General features: G+C 45.7%; 1 protein-coding gene across 5 annotated transcripts in view; it reads right to left on the bottom strand.

Moving 5' to 3' along the window:
• The window catches only part of LOC138471504 (carboxypeptidase M-like), a 308,081-nt gene that overhangs the window by 236,136 nt on the left and 52,773 nt on the right, over positions 1 to 19,172 (bottom strand). For all 5 annotated transcript variants that reach the window (XM_069609137.1, XM_069609136.1, XM_069609134.1 and 2 more), the window contains exon 6: positions 13,979 to 14,134. In XM_069609137.1, coding sequence (XP_069465238.1) covers positions 13,979 to 14,134 — 156 coding nt within the window. The remainder of the gene's footprint in view (positions 1 to 13,978; positions 14,135 to 19,172) is intronic.

The raw sequence follows: 19,172 nt of genomic DNA, 5'->3' as shown, positions 1-19,172 counted from the left end.
CCGCTGACAAGATGAAGGACCAAGCCACCCAAAGTTCATATGTACAAGGTGAGCGTAAACTTTGCGAAGTACTGAAAAATAAAACTACAAGTGATGCGGTTTACAAAATCTTCAATGTGGTTCCCCCTCAGGAAAATTCGTTGAATAAGGGATGGCCTGTTAATGAGAAAGACATCAATCATTGTATTAGCAAGGAGGGACCCATGTCTAAAAATATCATGAAGATGAATGACAAACCCACTGAGAAGGCCCTGGTAAGGAATATAATCCCTACTTCAGTGAAGAAGGGTCTGGGGAGTAGGGACTGGAAGATTCCTACGAGCAACGTTCTTAAAATTCAGTCAAGTATGATCTTGGACGATCTCATCCAAGAAGTGGGAGTGGAGACTGGGATGAAGCATCCTGGAGACATTATCGGGGAAGTTATGGGGGGGTTCAGATGGGAAATACCGCCCTCCTGGAGAACCAGGTACTTGAAGGCAAATTAAAGGAGAATGCAGATGATGAATCCCTCTATCAAAATATATTTAGAGTCTTAAGAGATAAACAACTGCAGGAGGTACCGACCATGGAGAGGGAATTGAGACAGAATAACAGGGGGAAGGTGACCAACGAAGAATATTGTGATGGAGGGAGGGGTGTGGTTCATGGAAGGGAAAATGTGAGGAAGGAGAAGGAACAGCTCCATCATGTTCAGGTACTGGACCTGAAGGATCCGGTGAGACCGGACCTCCCGGCACTAGTACTGACTACACTGTTTCGGGACCAGTACAACATCTCCTTAAATAGACCATATATTTTGTCTCTTCTGGGGCAGATTCCTAACTTAAGTTTAATTGAAACTTCGGACATATACCTGGTTGACTATATACCTAGACAGAGGCTGGACTATGTCCGTATTGTGATACCGTCTCCACTGGTTAGAAATCTTCTGATGAAGGAAGCAGAGGAATTGTATCGTAGAGGCTTTGATATTTTTGAATATGTACAGACCCTGCCTCTTCCAAGTGGAACCTCTAGAAATCCAGGCAGAGAACAGAGAGATAATCCTTTGAATAATTACGAAGGAGAAAGGAAGGAGGAGAGGGTAAAGGACGAGTTACAGGATTGGAGATGGCTCGCCCTGTCCCTGAGAGAGTCCATTGATGATCTCAAAACACTAGACAAGCCTCTCTAGTAAAGAATAATGGTATTTTGAAATTGTTAACTTGGAATTCGAGAGGGTCGACAAAATAATGCGAATCTAATGGGTGATCTGGCACAATACGATTTACTGTTTATCCAGGAAACATGGTCAAAGGTCCCTCTATGTTGGGAGGATTTACGGTTTGCTCTCTTTGTGCTCATGGTGGTGGCAGGGGTCGCCCTAAAGGAGGCCTATTTATTGCAGTAAAGAACCACTTGTATCCTAAAATCATGGGTGAATGGGCCGTTGCACATAATTTTCTGGCAGTGGCTTTTGTACTGTTATATAACAACAAGGCTACACCTTTTTTGTTGGTTAACATCTATTGTAACCCGCCTGACTTGTCGGACAAGCAACTAGGCTTGGAGCTATGTAATTTAGGATTGCTTTTGCAGAATTGATTGGTAATAAATACAGGAGGACAGGTGGTGATTGCAGGTGATCTCAATGCTACTATACAGGGGACTCGCTTATTGGTGAAGTGATGATTAGTAAATTGGGTGAACTAAATCCTAGGGGTGATAACCTAATATGTAGGGGGAGGATGTGGTCTCATTTCGCAGAGACCTGGGGCTTGGAAATCCTGATTAGTACTCAACCTACTTGGATAGCAAGAGGTTGTAATTCTATTCTTGATTATATCATTTGCTCTGGGGACCTGTTTAATCACTTGGACAACATTCAGTGCATTGAGACCACCGCGAGCGATCACTGCATTCTGTCTGTGGATATTAGTATCACTTCGCAACCTGCGGCTAATACTGCGTTCAAGTATAATATTAATGTTAACCAAGCTGGGAATCGAATTTCATGGACTGTATCCAAAACTAGACAATTTACTGCATCTATGATAGCTGATCGTGAGAATTTGTCAGAACGGCAGAGGGAAATGACCTATGCAGCAAGGAATTTCACTGAATATATATGGAATTCCTTAGCAAAATTGGATAAAACTGATAAGAGGGTTATTCAATCAAGGAAAGGACATGCCCATAACTTTGACCTAGCAGTTAGAGACAAAAAGCGGATCATGCGGAAAGATGTAAGAATAATTAAGAATTCGAGATTGTCTTTTATTAACATGATTGACAGTATCAAAAAAATTAAACAAACCTATAAAAATTGGTCTACACAGCACAGAATAATCAAAAGCCAGAGTGATGGGGAAAAACTGCTGGCATCACTAAGGGGTATTAACTCAAGAAATTTCTGGCATTTAATTAATAAACCCCAGAAAGATTTTTTAGCGAATCCCATTAATGAAGTAACGTGGAAGGGTCACTTTGCAAAATTGTATTGCCCCAAGAAGGCTGTGACGGATGTGCTAGTGAAACAAGACATACTCTGGTGTTTGAACTTCACCACTTGGGACATAAAAAATCTAATAATAAAATCTAAAAATTCTGCGGCACCGGGACCCAACAATTTGTCGAATAAAATACTCAAATTTGACCCGGAGTTATGGGCGAGAATACTAGGTATGCTATTTATAAACATATTGGTGACCAAACCAAAACTTTCCCTACGTCTTGGAGGGTATCGCTTATCATACCCATATTTAAAAAGGGTTCTCGGTTATGTCCAAAGAGCTACAGGCCAATTGCCTTGGCAGACCCGGAATCCAAACTCTTCTAGTCACTTGTGTTCCGAGATATCCAGAAATGGATTGACGAGAAGCAGGTTTTGGATATGAGACATTTTGGTTTTAGAAGAAACATGGGGACGGAATGTGGGGGTCTCATTGTGCATTGCCTGAGAGCAGAAGCTATGAAAAAAGCGGGGACCTCTGTCTTTATTGCATCGATGGATTTAAGCTCCGCATTCGACATGGTGGATAGGAATATATTGTGGATCAAATTAAGAAATTTAAACATGCCGGCAATTTTGTTGGATATTGTAAGAGCAATATATTCTCAGACAGATGTGAGAGTCAGATTAGATTCAGCGGGCACCCTTTCGGACCTATTCACTATTCATAATGGTTTGCGTCAAGGCTGCAGACTGGCTCCCACAATCTTTAACCTATATGTCAGTGGGGCATTTATGGCTCTATTGAATAGAGGGTTAGTTTCACCTAGAATTTCGACCTTAAGGATGGCTTGGTTAGCATACGCGGATGATTTTCTCTTAATTGACATCACTAAAGTGGGTCTTCAGCGTATGCTTAGAGCCTTTGAGGGTTTCATTGACTCAATTGCATTAAAGATCAACCCTGACAAAACAGTCATTGTACGACTTGGGAGAAAGAACCAGACCTTAAATAGGATGACATGGTTATCAGGTAACATTAGCCTGAAAGCTAAGGGGGAATTCAAATATTTGGGCTTCTCGATTGCTGGTACACTTTCTAGACCGCTGATGCGCACTCAATTGAAACTCAAGGCTGATATTGCTATCTCTCAAATGCGGGCCCTCGACGCAAAATTCGGGAAGTTCTCAATGATCCCCATTAGAGAATTTTATACCAAAAAAGTGATTCCTAGATTGATATATGGGACTGAATTTTACCCCTCAACATGGGAGAATGTATGGGCTACAATTGAAAGTAGTATTTGGAAATCGGTTCTGTATCATCTACCGAAATGTATCCCATTTAACTTAATCAAGTACGAATTGGGTCTAAATTCGTTGCAGCCCTTGGTGACCTGGAGAAGGATGTCGCTGTGGAGGAAATGCTATTCTTCTGATACAAATACCTTGTATTATTATGCAGGCCAAGATACCGCTAACCCTTTTATGGTGGAACTGAATGTCGAGATTACAAATGGTCTGATGAAAATGGGGATATCAGCCACTTCCCTGAGAAAGAACCCTGCGAGGGTGAAAGAAAGTGTCCTGGGATTTGATTGGATCCATACGAAAAATGTGATACTGAATACAAAAATTTACCAACAAGTTTGTGCACTAAACAAATGGTTACCAATGATTGAATGCTACTTAAATAAGTATCCTAATATAACAATCAGAAATGACTTCATGCGCTTCAGATTCAATGTTTTGCCTACAAACCAAATTCTAGTAATCAAATCCAATGGTAAATTACTATGGCCATGGTGTAGGTTTTGTAAGGTAGAAGGGGAGGTCGAGGACCTGAAACATATTCTTTTGGTCTGTCCAGCTTTGAAGGTTAAAAGACTGTTATATTTTGCCCAATATGTTAATAATACTGCGGAAGTGGACAGAGATCTAATTTGGTATAAAATGTTACATAACTGTAAAGGCAACCTGAATATCAGGGTTGCAACATTTCTAAGAAATGTTTGCGCTCCGTTTTAAATATATAGAGTACCTTTTAGAGTATTAAAAAAATGTTGATGTGGTCTTCTTACTATGTAAGTGTTTGAGAAGGATTTGGTTGTTGCTTTTGTTAAAAATTATAAGCATTTATACTAATGACTACACAAGATACAAGAATTGCGATGACTTGCACTAAAGAATATTGGATTCTATTTCGCTTGCCGTACGTTGTTCGATTTTTGTTTGGAATTGTAATGTAATGTTGTTCTTGTTTCTGTTGGAAATTTTGTAATGTATTTTAACTTTTGTAAAGGTTTTTCTAAACCAAAACAAATAAAAAAAAAAAGAAAAAGAAAAGAGAAGGCATGGCAGTAGAAGGTCCCACTTTATTTTCAGAGGTTCCTCTAAAGCACCCATCATGCTCTTCATGGTTCTGTTAAAACTTTCTACCAATCCATTGGTCTGGGGGTGGTATGCGGTTGAGAACTTGTAAGTAACTCCACAGGTTTTCCACATGGCTTTCATGTAGTGGGACATAAAGTTTGACCCCCTGTCGGATATTACTTCCTTAGGAAAACCAACCCTGGTAAAAATACCAAGGAGGGCCTTAGCCACAGCAGGAGCTGTAACAGTCCTCATAGGAATTGCCTCATGGTATCTAGTAGCATGGTCTACTACAACAAGGATAAACCTGTTGCCTGAGGAGGTAGGGGGATCAAGGGGACCAACAATTCCAATCCCTACCCTCTCAGATGGGACTCCCACAACTGGGAGAGGCACTAATGGTGCCACATTCTTGGAGCCAACCTTACCAGAGGTTTGGCAGGTATGGCAGCTCTTGCAAAACTTATCTACTTCTGCCCCCATTTTTGGCCAATCGAAGTAGAGTGAGAGCCTTTCCTTGGTCTTCTTGAAACTCAAGTGACCAGCCAAAGGAATCTCGTGGGCTAAGTGCAAGAACTGTTGTCTGTTTTCTTGAGGTACTACAAGGCGTTTGTAGTCTCCAGGTTCAGACTCAGTTGGTTCACTGTAGAAGAGGCCATCTTCCCAGTGCAACCTATACTTCCCAGGCTCTTGCCCATCAGCCTGAGCAGCTGCCTGGTGGCGGAGACCCTCCAGAGTTGGACATTCTCCTTGTCCCTTACGGAAAGCTGCACTGCTGGGCCCACCTTCTGCCAGTAAAGACTGCAGCTCAGGATGGTCCTCAGGGTCTAGATCTCCAATAAGTTCTTGGCCTCCCACTAGCTCTTCTTCAGAGTCTAGTTCAACCATACAGGGTTGTACCTCCCTCTCAGCCTCAGCTGGAGGTGGAGTTACAGGTGTAACTGTTGGAAGCACTGGAGTGCTTGCTGCTGACTTTTTCCTAGGAGTCTTGGGTCGCCCCTTTGCTCCTGATCTGGTAGTTACTGCAGTGAGTTGCTCCAGTGGTAAAGGAGTGATCTCTGACATCATCTCCTGAGATAACCCTCGCAGGGTTTTCTCTCCTGCAGGTTTTGTGAGCTCTGGGGGTATGTGACACAACTCCAAGAGCTTTCAGGTCATTACCCAACATAACCCTACCTGGTACTTCACATTGTACACTGATAGGCATTTTTACAGCCATGTCATTACACTGGATGAGAACTGGTAACTGGGGACACATCTGCACAGGCCCTCCAGCTAACTTGGTGAGGCATTTGGGTGCCTTAGCAACATCCTCTGCCTTGAAACATGATTCATCCACCACAGTTATGCTGGCCCCAGTGTCTCTAATGGCAGGGGTCTCCTGACCATTCACCTGGACACTGTCTTTATAATACTCTTTAGTATTATCTGGGATTGAATTATACACATCTAAGTTCTGTTGTTCCCACAACCCTAGAGAGACTAAAGAAACACTGGCTGAGACACCAATGGGTTCATCAGCCAGCAGTAGAAAGTTTCCACTTGCCATTGGGACTTCCTCTTCTGGAGCGAAGGCTAACGAGGCAAGTTGGATCCCTGAAGGTTTACCCTTGCATCTGGGATCTCCTTTCACATGGTCAGTAGAGCCACAAACAAAGCATTTACCAAATGCCTTCTGGAATGGGGGCTTGTTCTGACCTCCCTCTGGTTTGGCACCGGAGGAGACACTATTCTGTTGTGGTTTCCCTGGTGGCTTACCCTTCTGGTTTTGTTTGGGGCCCTCTTTGGAATTTGCAGTATTAGAATTCTCTTTGGAGTCCTTTTTATGCTGTTTCCCCTCATCCTTCTTCTAAGTTACCCCAGAATCCTTGTGAGCGGCCCTGTTGGCAACCCACAAGTCAGCAGCCTTAGCTCGTTTTCGGGAATCTAATTCCTTTGAATCAGCCAAGTGCTGTCTGAGCTCGGGAGAGCAGGCATCATAAATTGACTCCAACATAAAAAGATTCTTCATACCTTCATAAGTGTTCACCTTGTAACCCTTAATCCATCCCTCGAAGTTTTTCACCCCTTCACTCACCCAGGTAGCCCAAGGGGTACCATCATGCTTTTTGAGGGTCCTAAACCTCTTAAGATACTGGGAAGGGGTCTTCCCAAACCTAGCTATCAGAGCTAGTTTCACACATTCATACTCTTTCCTATCCTCCTCCCCAACTCCATTACCACATCAGTTGCAACAGGGGGAAGCCTAGAGAACAACCAGGTGAGTAAGTAATTTCCCTGTGATGTTCTGGAGCCCATGATTATATTCAAACAGAGACAACCAATCCAACACATCCAACTTAGGCTCATACATACCAACCAATTCTTTAGGCATCCGGGGTCTTTTAGGACTGGGACTTCTAGAGGAGCCAGAGAGAGAAGCATTTTGGACAGATAATGTCTTCATTTCTAGCTCATGCTTGACCTCCATTTCCCTTAGCCTTAGTTCTTGATTCATTTCCTGACGTCTCTGTTCAGCCAGAGTATTCAGTCTCTTGAACTCTAGTTCAAGTTTCATTTTCTCTAATTCAAGATATTGAGGACTAAGTGTGGGACTTGGCAAAGGCCCAGTAGGTACAGCAGGTAGAGCAGACAGAGGCCTAGGGGGGACAGTCACAGTAGCCTCACCCTCCTCTTCTGACTCTTCCTCAAGATTATCAACATTTTGATCAACATCAATCTCTATACCGTTATCTACATTTTCTGGCATGGTAGGTTCCTCTGAACCATCATCCAGACTTTGGTTAGCTGACAACCTTTCTATCAATTCCATTTTCTTGCCTTTAGTCAGGAGATTCTTATGCTTACATAGAACTCTTAAACAATCAGCAGTTTTTGTAGCAAGGGACTCTTGACTATAGGTTTCCATAGTTGACATGTTAGAAAGATTACTTTTTCAGTGCTAAGCTTTGTGGTTATTTGTACTACGGTATCCTAAAGCACTCTAAAATGTATACTCAACTCAATACAAATCCCACCGCTGTACACCAGTGTTAGGCAGAAACCTGTGCATTTCCCTTAGGGAACACTGCAAAAGATTTAGGAATACAGGTGTTAGCAGTAAACCCACTTGGTAGCAGTCTGTACCACCCAGATTTACCTGGTAGCTGTGGCTGAGCAGTCAGACTTCCCTCAAGAAGAGTTAGGCAGTATGCAAAGTATACACAATAGGCACTTCAGGCACACCAATACAAGCAAACACTGACCAGAGCTTTGGTATCAAAGTATATAATTATTTATTTTAAAACACACTGTTTGAAACACTCCAGCATTCTTGTTATAAAATATTCTAAACACAGTTACTATTGTAATATATACATCCCTTTTTCCTTATCAGATAAGTCACAGTAAAACACCACTTATTTTCATACAGAGGTGAGCGCTTAACTAGATGGCACTCCAATAGGTTTGTGAGAAAGGGAGGGAAAAAGACAGAATATGGAAAAGGTACACCACTCTAAGGTTCAGGAACACTGTTAGCAAGGCAGAAGAGCAAAAGTCAATGGTGAGCCAAAGTCCAAAGGCTGGGCCCACTCTTAGAGAGAGCAGAGCACAAATGCGCCCAAGATCACACAGTTACACTAGGCTTAGAAAGGCTTGTAGAGGGTTCAAAAAGAGTTTAGAGAGGCTTAGGAAAGTTTAGCCAGGGTGTCCCAGGCTAACCCAGGTTCGAAAGCCGGGGGCTAAATCTACCCCGTACAGTCGGTAGCAAGGGAAGCCAGGCGGGACACTGTACCTTAAGTGGGAAGGATCCTTCAGCGGTGGCAGTTGGTCCTGGCAGTGGGTGCAAGTCACGTCGTCGTCCAGGGGAAGAGAAGATCTCGACTTGGAGGAAAGATGAAGGTCGTTGCACTACCAGGGAAGAAACCAGCCGCGGAGTTTTCCGGTTAAAGGTGGTACCTTTGTTCGCAGTCGTGGTAAAACGTGGTATCCCGGTTGCCAGGGTGCTTGGCACAGGCAAGGCGGCCACGAGGTACGTCGGGAAGGCAAAAAGACGGTGAAACTGGTTATCCCCACCAGTCAAAGGAAGAAGAAGCTCCGGCAGGAGATCTCCTCTGTCGTTGGGAAAAGTGGTGAGATGGTCCAGCAGGGCTCCACCGGTGGTGTCGTCGTGGCAGGTCAGCTCAGCTTCTCCCTCGTCGGATTCTCAGGTCCTGTGGCGACTTCTGAAGTTCCAGTCCCCAAAGCCCTGCTTTTATGTAGAAAACCCCCATTCACTCAGCCTAGCTGTCACTCAAACATGCTAAGTGGTGAGCCGGCCGGCTCACCACTTGGGCCAATCAGGATGGAGTGCAACTTGAGTTGCCTAGGCAACTCAGTCCAGGGTGCCTAAATCCCCCTCCACCCCTCCTAAGTACCCCAGACAGAGTGGCACCACTTTGGAGGGCTTCTGTGGAGAAGCCCGCCAAAAAGTGGAACAATGGGCTCGACTTGGGTTGGAGTCACAGAAGAGAACACAAACGCCATTTTAGAATCAAGTTTTGGCAAAAAATAGCAACTGGAGAATTAATATTAATTAAATAAACCGGAGGTAAGTTCGAGGCTATCGTAAATAATTAAATAAAGATAGTAGCCTAAAACAATGGGAAATTCCATAGGAAAATATTTGCGGTTGAATATAAAAAGTAGTATCCACTGCCACCAGCCAAAACTCGATCAGGGGGGACGGAGACGTGCCCCCTCGACTAACAGACCCTGGGGCAATCGAATTGCCCCAGCCAATACGTCCACAATATGATGGTTTGTACTGGTTCTGTTCAGAATTTAAGACTAGTAAAGTCAATGGTGACTTTACATGCCCTGGGAGACAGTAGTCAGTCCCAGGGTATGGAGTCTATATCGGTGGGGTCACTAAGACACCCCTGTGTCACTGCACTGGGGGTGCTGTGTAACACACATCACAAAAACACATGAAGCCCTATGGAGTAAAAGACCCCGTAACCCATTAAACACATCTAGATTCAAAGAAACACACTCAAATCATGTCCAAGAGTGAGGGTGAAAGAGTCTCACTCTTGGCAGGAGAAAAAAATAAACCCCAAAAATCCAGCAAAGCTGCTGGGGGACTCACTAGGTTAGGAAATTCACTCTAAACAGAGAATTCTCCCTAACAAACACCCTCTAATGACGCCCCTGTAAGTAGAGGAGGAACCCCCAAAGAGTAACGCAGATCCGTGGAGATCAGGTGATACTGTCTGAAAGTAAAAACACATGGAGTGAGGATAGAATGGGGTTGCGCATCACAATCCATTCAAAAGAAGCCTCTGTAATTCCAGGGCACACTGGAGCACAACTCAAGGCCATCTTGCAAACACTTACTGACCACTTTCAGTATGTATTTAAAGGCATAGGTACTGCCCTTTCTCCTGATCTGTGGCATACTTTGATCGATCTTCAATGATGCTACAGGCAGTCATTCCATCTCCTCTCCTACCTTAACAAATCTTTCATGTTTGTCTAACTCCTTCTTCTTTCCTCGTCTCCAATGCCCTCTTCAATCCCCCTGCAAACTAAGGTCGGCAGACCCCTGGCAGGGGCACAATCTGCCACTTTCTGCACAAGCTTCGTTGGCGTTAGGACACTACAGTGGTGACCTGTGCATTATCTTTTTTTAAAATTACACCTGCTAACAGAGCGCATTCCTCAGGATGATAAAACCTTCCTCCCATCTGAGGATTTAAGAGCCACAGTCCAGGCCCTTGTAGTCTTAGATCTATTCTCGCACTGAGGGCCCCCACGAGTCGGACATGTCACATTGCAACTCTGCAGGCATTTCTTACTCCATCTTTAAACCTTGACGTGGGTTTCTCTTTACATCTATAGTGCCGTTAGGGTTCTATTCCCCTATTGAGGTGACTTCCGAGCCGGACATGTCACAGTGTAACTTTGCGTGCACCCACTTTTCCATTTTTATACCTGAGGCCTCCATCCCCCGTGGTTACCTCTCTCGCTTATACTTGGGTCATGTTAATACCAAGTGTTACCATAGATGTTCTTGCTATCTACGAGGCATGTGCAATTGCGTCATAGTTTTTAGATCTGTCTCATGTTTGTGTGAGAATTCTGCCGGCAGTGAATATAATACTGGTTTACCTACACGTTGTAGGTCCTCATCGGAATTTTTTGATATGCAACTACAAAATTGTAGTGTGGATCTGCCTCTATAATTATCGAGAGAGCACACAGCCATAGAGTAAGTTTCAAAACAATGTTCTCTTCTAATTTGGAACATTGTAGTCATCCACAGCTGCCATTGCAAGCCCCATTAGAGATTATATGCAGACCACTGATACGAGCTGTATTTTTATGCTTCTAGAGATACCCTATCTGCTGCACTACGAGCAACGCAGTGTGTACAGATGCATTACCTATTATTAAGAATGGTAAGCATTTCTTGATGCCTTTCATGTATATAAATCATTAAGCATGCATTTAAGATGCAAGGTTTCTTATACTAAGTAGGTCCCTTATACTTTTATGTTTAGGGTTTGGTCTAGGATCACACCTAGTACGGCGAGAGGCGTGACTGAAGCAGGACGTTAACAAGATTACTTCTATGGGCACTGATTGGAAGATACCTCACATTACTTAACAAGTCTTGAACTATAGAGACTGTTAAGCACAATTGCACAGATCACGCATGCCAGTGTGCTGCTTAGACGGCTCTGGCTTACTTAGAAGTTCCCACAGTACACTGACCAATTACAGTATAGAGAAATGAAACATGTAGGGATGTTAATTAACACAAGAGTAAGATTTGTGTTAGATTACAACAAGATGCCTTGTGTTGTGTAGGTATTCATACCACCACACAATTATCAGAAGCATTACCTCTACTAAAATCCTCTGTCATTTTACAACAGTTGCGGTTGTTTGCTGTTTTGCTGTATCAACACATTGTGCTTCTTTATTGTTGGCATACTACCTTTTATATTTTTGTTCTTATCAATGTACTGTATGATGTATGCACTTGACTAACATTTGTTAACCACCCTAGACGGGAGTTGTTGATTTATTCATTGTTTGTCCCGCACTATGGTTTTAGCGGTTTTAATGTATTGTCTTATTAGCATTAAAATATTTCTGTACTATTATTTACGTTGTGATTTAGGTTTATACAGTGACAGGTCTAATTCCCCTGTACATTGTAATTGCCTATCAACATCCATGGTGAGGTATCACCAATATGTCCCGTGCCCTTCTCCTAGTAATTAACCTTCCCAAACCCCTCCAGCGAACCTGGGCTTCTTCTTTCCTTGTAGGCTTACACCTTGGTAGCAGAAATGCCCTCCTCACTGGCGTCCTGGCTGTCCACTTGCCCCCCTTAGGGTTGTTCAACATACCGCTGCACACCTCATAAAGAGAACTACGAAATGTGACCAACTCTCCCCCATCCCAGGGGTAGAATTACTCTGGCTACCCATCCCAGCCAGGATACTCTTAAAAACGGATTGCTTCACATATAAGTCAACTACTGCTCAAACACCAGCATACGTAGCCACAAAACCCGCCGGCTCAGGAGGGGTGCGCTCCTCAAGCAGCCTGACCTAGCCACAAAACCCGCCGGCTCAGGAGGGGTGCGCTCCTCAAGCAGCCTGACCTAGCCACAAAACCTGCCGGCTCAGGCGAGATGCGCTCCTCAAGCAGCCTGACCTAGCCACAAAACCTGCCGGCTCAGGAGGGGTGCGCTTCTCAAGCAGTCTGACCTAGCCACAAAACCTGCCGCCCCAGGAGGGATGCACTCAAGCAGCCGACCTAGCCACAAAACCCGCCAGCTCAGGAGAGATGCACTCATCAAACAGCCTGACCTAGCCACAAAACCCGCCGGCGCAGAAGGGATGCGCTCAGCCGACCTAGCCACAAAACCCACCAGCTCAGGAGAGATGCGCTCATCAAACAGCCTGACCTAGCCACAAAACCTGCCGACTCAGGAGGGGTGCGCTCTTCAAGCAGTCTGACCTAGCCACAAAACCTGCCGCCCCAGGAGGGATGCACTCAAGCAGCCGACCAAGCCACAAAACCCGCCAGCTCAGGAGAGATGCACTCATCAAACAGCCTGACCTAGCCACAAAACCCGCCGGCGCAGAAGGGATGCGCTCAAGCAGCCGACCTAGCCACAAAACCCACCAGCTCAGGAGAGATGCGCTCATCAAACAGCCTGACCTAGCCACAAAACCTGCCGGCTCAGGCGAGATGCGCTCCTCAAGCGTCTGACCTAGCCACAAAACCTGCTGGCTCAGGCGAGATGCACTCCTCAAGCAGCCTGACCTAGCCACAAAACCTGCCGCCCCAGGAGGGATGCGCTCAAGCAGCCGACCAAGCCACAAAACCCGCCAGCTCAGGAGAGATGCACTCATCAAACAGCCTGACCTAGCCACAAAACCCGCCGGTGCAGAAGGGATGCATTCCGGAAGCAGCCGGACTATTGTGACAAAAATCAAGAAACGGCCTTCCCTTGCTATGCTCCAGCCGTTTGGAACGCCATCCTGGTCACAATCAGGAAGGTTCCAACACTCTATGGCCCTCATTAGGAGTGACCCGGTCTGGAAAACAGTGCCGGTAACAATGTTTACTGGCACCTTTTCTAGACTGGGTCACTCTAAGTCTGCTGGTAGGGGCAGTGCACTACCGGCAGGCCTGACCTCCTGGTAGTTCATACCCTACCGGCAGATAATTCACTGAAGCACTAGCACTTCAGTTTTCCCATTCCTGTGGAGTCCTACGGGGCTCCACGGGAATGGAAACGTACCATTCCGCGGCCGCCCGTAATATCCCAGTATTACCGGGATACCGGGCGGCGGGAAGGATAAGCCGAGGTTGCCGGTGCTGGCAACCTCATAATGAAGGCCTTAGGCTTGAGGATGGAACTTAAGATCCTGCTCTTCAGGGAATACACAGCGAGAAAGAGGGGTCACTCTTCCCTTCTACCAACCCCCGATAACCTCAAATTACTTGTAAATAAAAATAATTAATAAGAATAAGTACAGTGCATGTGACTTTCTAGCTTGGTCCGGGCTATATTAACCCAAAAACAAATACAAAAATGGAAAATATAAAATAAAACTTTAATATAGCATAACACACAAATTGGTTAACACTCCAACTCAAGAGAGTAAGGAATTATGTCCTTACCCACAATGGGGTACCATTCGGCCCCCTTCACTATGCCTTGGGGGAAGATTTCTCCACAGATGTTTCCCTTGTGCATCTTTGGGTGGGTGAAGGAGTAGGTCTTTGCCAAATGCTTGAACACATCTTCATCTGGACAATCGGTTTCTTTGCCAACTCCTGCAAAAGCAAGTGAGAAAAGTAATCAAGTGGTGCAGACTGCTCTATAAAAATGATCAATTCACTTACAACCACTGGCTTGTGTCCACGCAGCGGCTAATGGCCCATACACTGGATAGTCAATGGACCTGAAGATTCTGCAGTCAATGGGAAGTGCCCAACAAATATTTAATTGTGACATGAATCCATCTAGTACAACAACCTCCCCAGGTTTTATTTTTCTGTAGCCCTACCATGGGCTCCCCTTTCCTAGGGTGACATTCGGCAATACTTCTGTTTCCAGGTGCCTAAAAAACAGAAACTCCAGAGGGCATGTCCAACCCGGGAAGCCTAGCAGGTGAGCCCCAGGGAGCTCTGTGAGCGGATACATGGGGTGAAATCATCGCAACCCCGCCCCTGAGAGGTGCGAAAGCCAGAGGATCCGCCTAATATGAATAAAAGGAGGAAGATGCCAGCGAAGGACGTTTAAAAGCGAGAGGACGACACTCCGAAGTGGTGGCAAAATGGCGCCCGGGAGCCGGAGCGTTGGTCCAGTGCACTGCAGCGTTGAGGAGCATGTTGGTGTAAAGGGACCTTGGTGGATTGAATAGAGTTGGGGGAGCTGGTTCCACCTCCCACCTCACCTCCACTCTGCCCCCCGATGGAGCGAAACTGCCTGGACGGCTCCGGGTCGCGGATTGAGGCTCTGAGCCTCACAATGGCATGGGTTGACAGAAAGAGGCAGCAGGGGAGCCTGGAAAGAGGAGCAGAGCATCAGAGGCAACAGTCTGGTAAGAGGTGTGTTGGGCTGTGGATTTGCCAGGTAGGAAGCCTGTAGTGAGTCGTCCTGGTCCTTGGTGGTCTGATAGTGCTCCTCCTTGTTCCAACTTAGGAAGAAGGGGGAAAAGTATATATGCTAGAAGCTCAACATGGAATCTCCTGGTGCCGACAGTCTGTGGAGGAAGAAGCTCACTGGAGGCCCACAGATACCGTGGTGTTGGGCTTGGCCTGAAGCAGAGACGCTGGGGATAAGAGGTGGGGACTGCTTGCAGTATGTGCATGGACCTCTGATTCTCAGCATGGGGAAGGTGATTGGAGGCTGGTGGCCTCAGTGGAGGAGTGGAAAGGTATTGATATTAGAACGACTATGCTCACAAATAAGCAAACGGGCCGGCAGTCGGGGGACATTAAAAGTGTAATGCAAGTGCATGACAGTTTCAGGAGGAATCAGCAAAGGACAGCGGCGCAGATAACTCAACAGCCGGCCTGACAGATGAGGATGTCCCGGCTACAAAAATGGACTGGCAGGATTTCAAGATGGCGGCAGGGAGGAGAAAAGCATTAGCTCTGTAGCTCCCTCATGGGCACCTCCGCCATCGGCTTTCCGAAGCAACTGCAGGGTTAATGCATGATGTGATAAGGGAGATGTGACCCCGCCCTCAGAGAAGGTCGGTGATCGGAAAGGCGTGCTCCATGGTAAGAGGCGCCTGGCGATCTTTGGGGTTTTCATTGGGTCGGACGTGCTGGCCCGAGTCGGTCCTTCCCCGGAGGATGCAGGAAGAGGGTGGCGGCTGCTCACCTCGCAGGAGAGGATCCATGAAGGTGGTGCGGAGGTTCCCAGCACTCCGCCTGCTCATTGAGAAGGGCCACACAGGATCCGGCGGGCTGTGGAAGAGTCAAGGCAGTGACACACAAGAGAAGGGCCTCAGATGATCGCACACCACTCCTAGGGTGTGAGGACTCCTGCAATCTGTGTAGACTCTTGGCTGAAGCACCCAGGTCACGGGTGGAGAGGACCACTGGCAAGAAGGTAGGGGTCACCCCCTGGGCTACAAGGATGAGTCGGAAGCAATCTGTGCTGGAAGTGACTGCCAGAGTGGAGTGAGGTGCTGCAGCTGTCTCCCTCCCCCAGTCTAACATCAGCAAGGCTGGTGGGGACATAGGAGGGCCCAACAACCTTCCCATGCGGGGGCCGCAGGAAGGTTGTACTGCAGAGATGCCGAAGGGAAAGGAAAGGAGACCTCGGCCTGACAACACTCACAGTGTCCCCTACCCAACGGAAGCCTGCAAAGCTGCTGGAACCAAGGTCTGGGGCCAAACAGCAAAGCGCGTATAGCGGCAATGGCGTCCCCAGAGCACTGGTTCCTTGGCAGTCACGAAGGAAGACCTCTTGCAATGTCGAAATGCCTTCCAAGAGAAGTTGGCCGCCACATTTCAGGAACAACTGTTGGCCCTCAAAGCGGACTTGAAACAATCAATGATAAGCTGGTATTTTTAGCGAATTAATGCACAATACTAGTCACATATCAGGATTAATCACATCATGTCTGCATAGTCACATCTACAGGTTGTCAAAACAACCAGCTGGAAGAATTTTGAAAGGATATTAAGAATTTGTAATTGTTCCAAATATTGAATATTTTGATTTATTTATACAAATATATCATAACAAACAAAAAAAGCCTTCTTTACCAAGTGCAACATCACATCCAGATTAAACGTGTATATTCAAACTCAATCCAAAGGAAGAGTGAATAACCACAAAGTGCAAGTGCTGATAGATATAATCAGAAAAGGAAGGACTCCCTCTATATACACTCCGAGGTTCATGTTGAAGGGAGAACTTATTCACTCTTCCTTTGGATTGATTTTGAGAACTTGGAAAATTGCTTGTGACGTTCCAATATCCTTATAAAAAACATCCCAGAGGATTAGCTGGATAAAGACTTCAGAGAAATGGTGCAACATGTGTATGGGGACTGTGAGAAACCCAAGGGCATTCTCACTCCTATTCCCCTTGGGTCCTCTGCGCAGGTGGCCAGGGAAAGGCCATCGCTTTTGAATCCTGCCCCTGGGGGTGGACAAGCGAGGGAGGATCACCTGGGTGGAGGGTCTTTGGGGACTGGGAGTGGGATGACCTTGGGAGAGACATTGTATCCCCCTTTTCCTACTAATGACCTACCCACCCACTCCCCCACCTTTATGGATTATTGTTAATCAACTCCCCTGACTTCCTCATATATGATCACTGACAGTACTGGGACGAAGAAGAGGCAACCTGGAGTAATGAAGGCTAGGTGCTTTTACCACTCTGGTACTGGGACGAGGAAGAGGCCTGCTAAGAGTTGTAGAGGTCAGGCGGGTCCTCTTAATGATGGTCAGGCAGGGCTGATTACACATTTGCACCTACAGCCTGTTAAAGGGCTGCAGGTGTATAAAAGGAGGAAAACTCAAATAGTATTAGGAGAAGGAGAAGAAGGACGTGAAGGCGAGGCAGTGGCGGTGCAGCAGCAGAGAGGCCAAGAGAAGCAGCAGGGAACTGTAAATGTGAGGCACGCCGACGGTTCCTGGAAGTTCAGCCTGGGAGCTGGGGCTCCATGGAACCAAACGAACGATGGAATGGGAGCCGTGCAGAGAGGCTGTCCCCTTTCCTGGTGTTCACTGTGCTCGTTCTCCTGTGGACAGAAGCTGACACAGAAGTGCCTGAGGGGCAGGAGGTGGAGCTCTGAGGCGGAGAACAGAAGGCTGATTGATCTGCACTGCAGGGAACCCCAAAGAAGCAACCCGTGAGTTTCTATGAAAGAGGAAACCCGTTTGAACTTACGCAGAGTATTTCTGTGTATCGAAGTGGTTGCATGCATAGCGAATGAGGAAAGGAACCTTGAGTATTGGGTGGAACTATTTTATCCTGAAATTAAGGCAATCCTGACACTTTTGTTGGAACTGTTTTATGGTTGAGGAAGGGAGCTGAAAGAAAGCTGTGAGCTGGACGGAGCTCTGAACTTTGGGCTGAACACTGTTTTGTTGGACATTGTAGACTGATGCGTCCTTAACGGGATTAGGAGCTGTTTTGTCACAAAATGATGATGGGTTAGAACATCCCCTTTTATACATCAGCAGAAAGCTCTTACCTAGAGAGAAAAACTATGAACAAATACCTTCACGATTATTGAAATCCAAACCGAATGAAAACCTTAATTAACTACAACTTCATTATTATTCAATACGGAACTGAAGGAAAACCTAACCTGTAAACAGAACTGTTACTTATGAAGAGTAGAACTGAATGGAGCTTTAAAATTCAAATACAACCACCATGTGCCAAGCTCAGAAATGGATGAAAATTGAATACAAGTATAAGCCATATGTGTTGAACCTACAAATGAATATCATTTTGAACTGAAATGAATCTTATACACAACAAACTTGAAAGTGAACAGAACATCATCAATATCAGTGAACCCAAAATGTGTTGAACTCCAGGGTGAATGGAACTTTGAAGGTGAACTTTAACACTGAGCCAAAGAAAGGCATGTTGAACAATAGAGTGGGAGAAATTGTGAATGATATATTTTGGAAAACTGAATGAACCATAATTCTCAGTCAAGATATTTTAGTTTCAAGACCAATCATATACCAAGGGCACAAGTGTGGCCTAGAACTTTAGGAAAACTGTAAAAAGACTATTATAATATTGAGAGTGATTCTTGGGGAAGGGAGCCCCGAGGTTTTACCTGTTTATTGACTTGAGGAAGGAATCTCAAGACACTTTTGTGTTTGGAACTGTGCCATTTGGAACTTGGGGAAGGGAACCTTGGCATTGGTTGGAACTATTTCATCCTGAAATTGAGGGAATCCTGAGACTTTTGTACGGTTTTATAGTTGGGGAAGGGAGCTGAAAGAAAGCTGCGAGCTGGCTGGAGCTCCGAACTGACAGGGTTGCCGAAATACCTACACATTGTATAGATTAGTTGTGAGGGCATGCATAGGTTTTGACAGATTTCTAAGATAAACACTTTGACTTTCGTTTGTTTTGTTTTGGTAGGGACATCCCACCACAGTATAGGGCAAGATAGGCCCTTTTCCATCCTGATTATTAAGTTAATAAAGTGTATTTCTAATTCAGAATCTGTTGTCTGTGTCTCACTCCAAGATGCCTTCAAAGGACCTGTTGGGGGAGGTTCAGCTGGAATCGTTTCTCTTTGACAGGATCCACCAAGCTGATCAGACCTGGCACCAAGACTCGGAGATGTCTTGGTTGCAGTGTCGTCTTAAGCAC

The sequence above is a fragment of the Ambystoma mexicanum genome, chromosome 8 (genome assembly GCF_040938575.1).
Source record: "Ambystoma mexicanum isolate Mex_15411 chromosome 8, UKY_AmexF1_1, whole genome shotgun sequence".
Lineage (NCBI taxonomy): Eukaryota > Metazoa > Chordata > Amphibia > Caudata > Ambystomatidae > Ambystoma > Ambystoma mexicanum.
The sequence above is the reverse complement of the archived record's forward strand: the minus strand, read 5'-3'. Positions and strand labels throughout refer to the sequence as shown.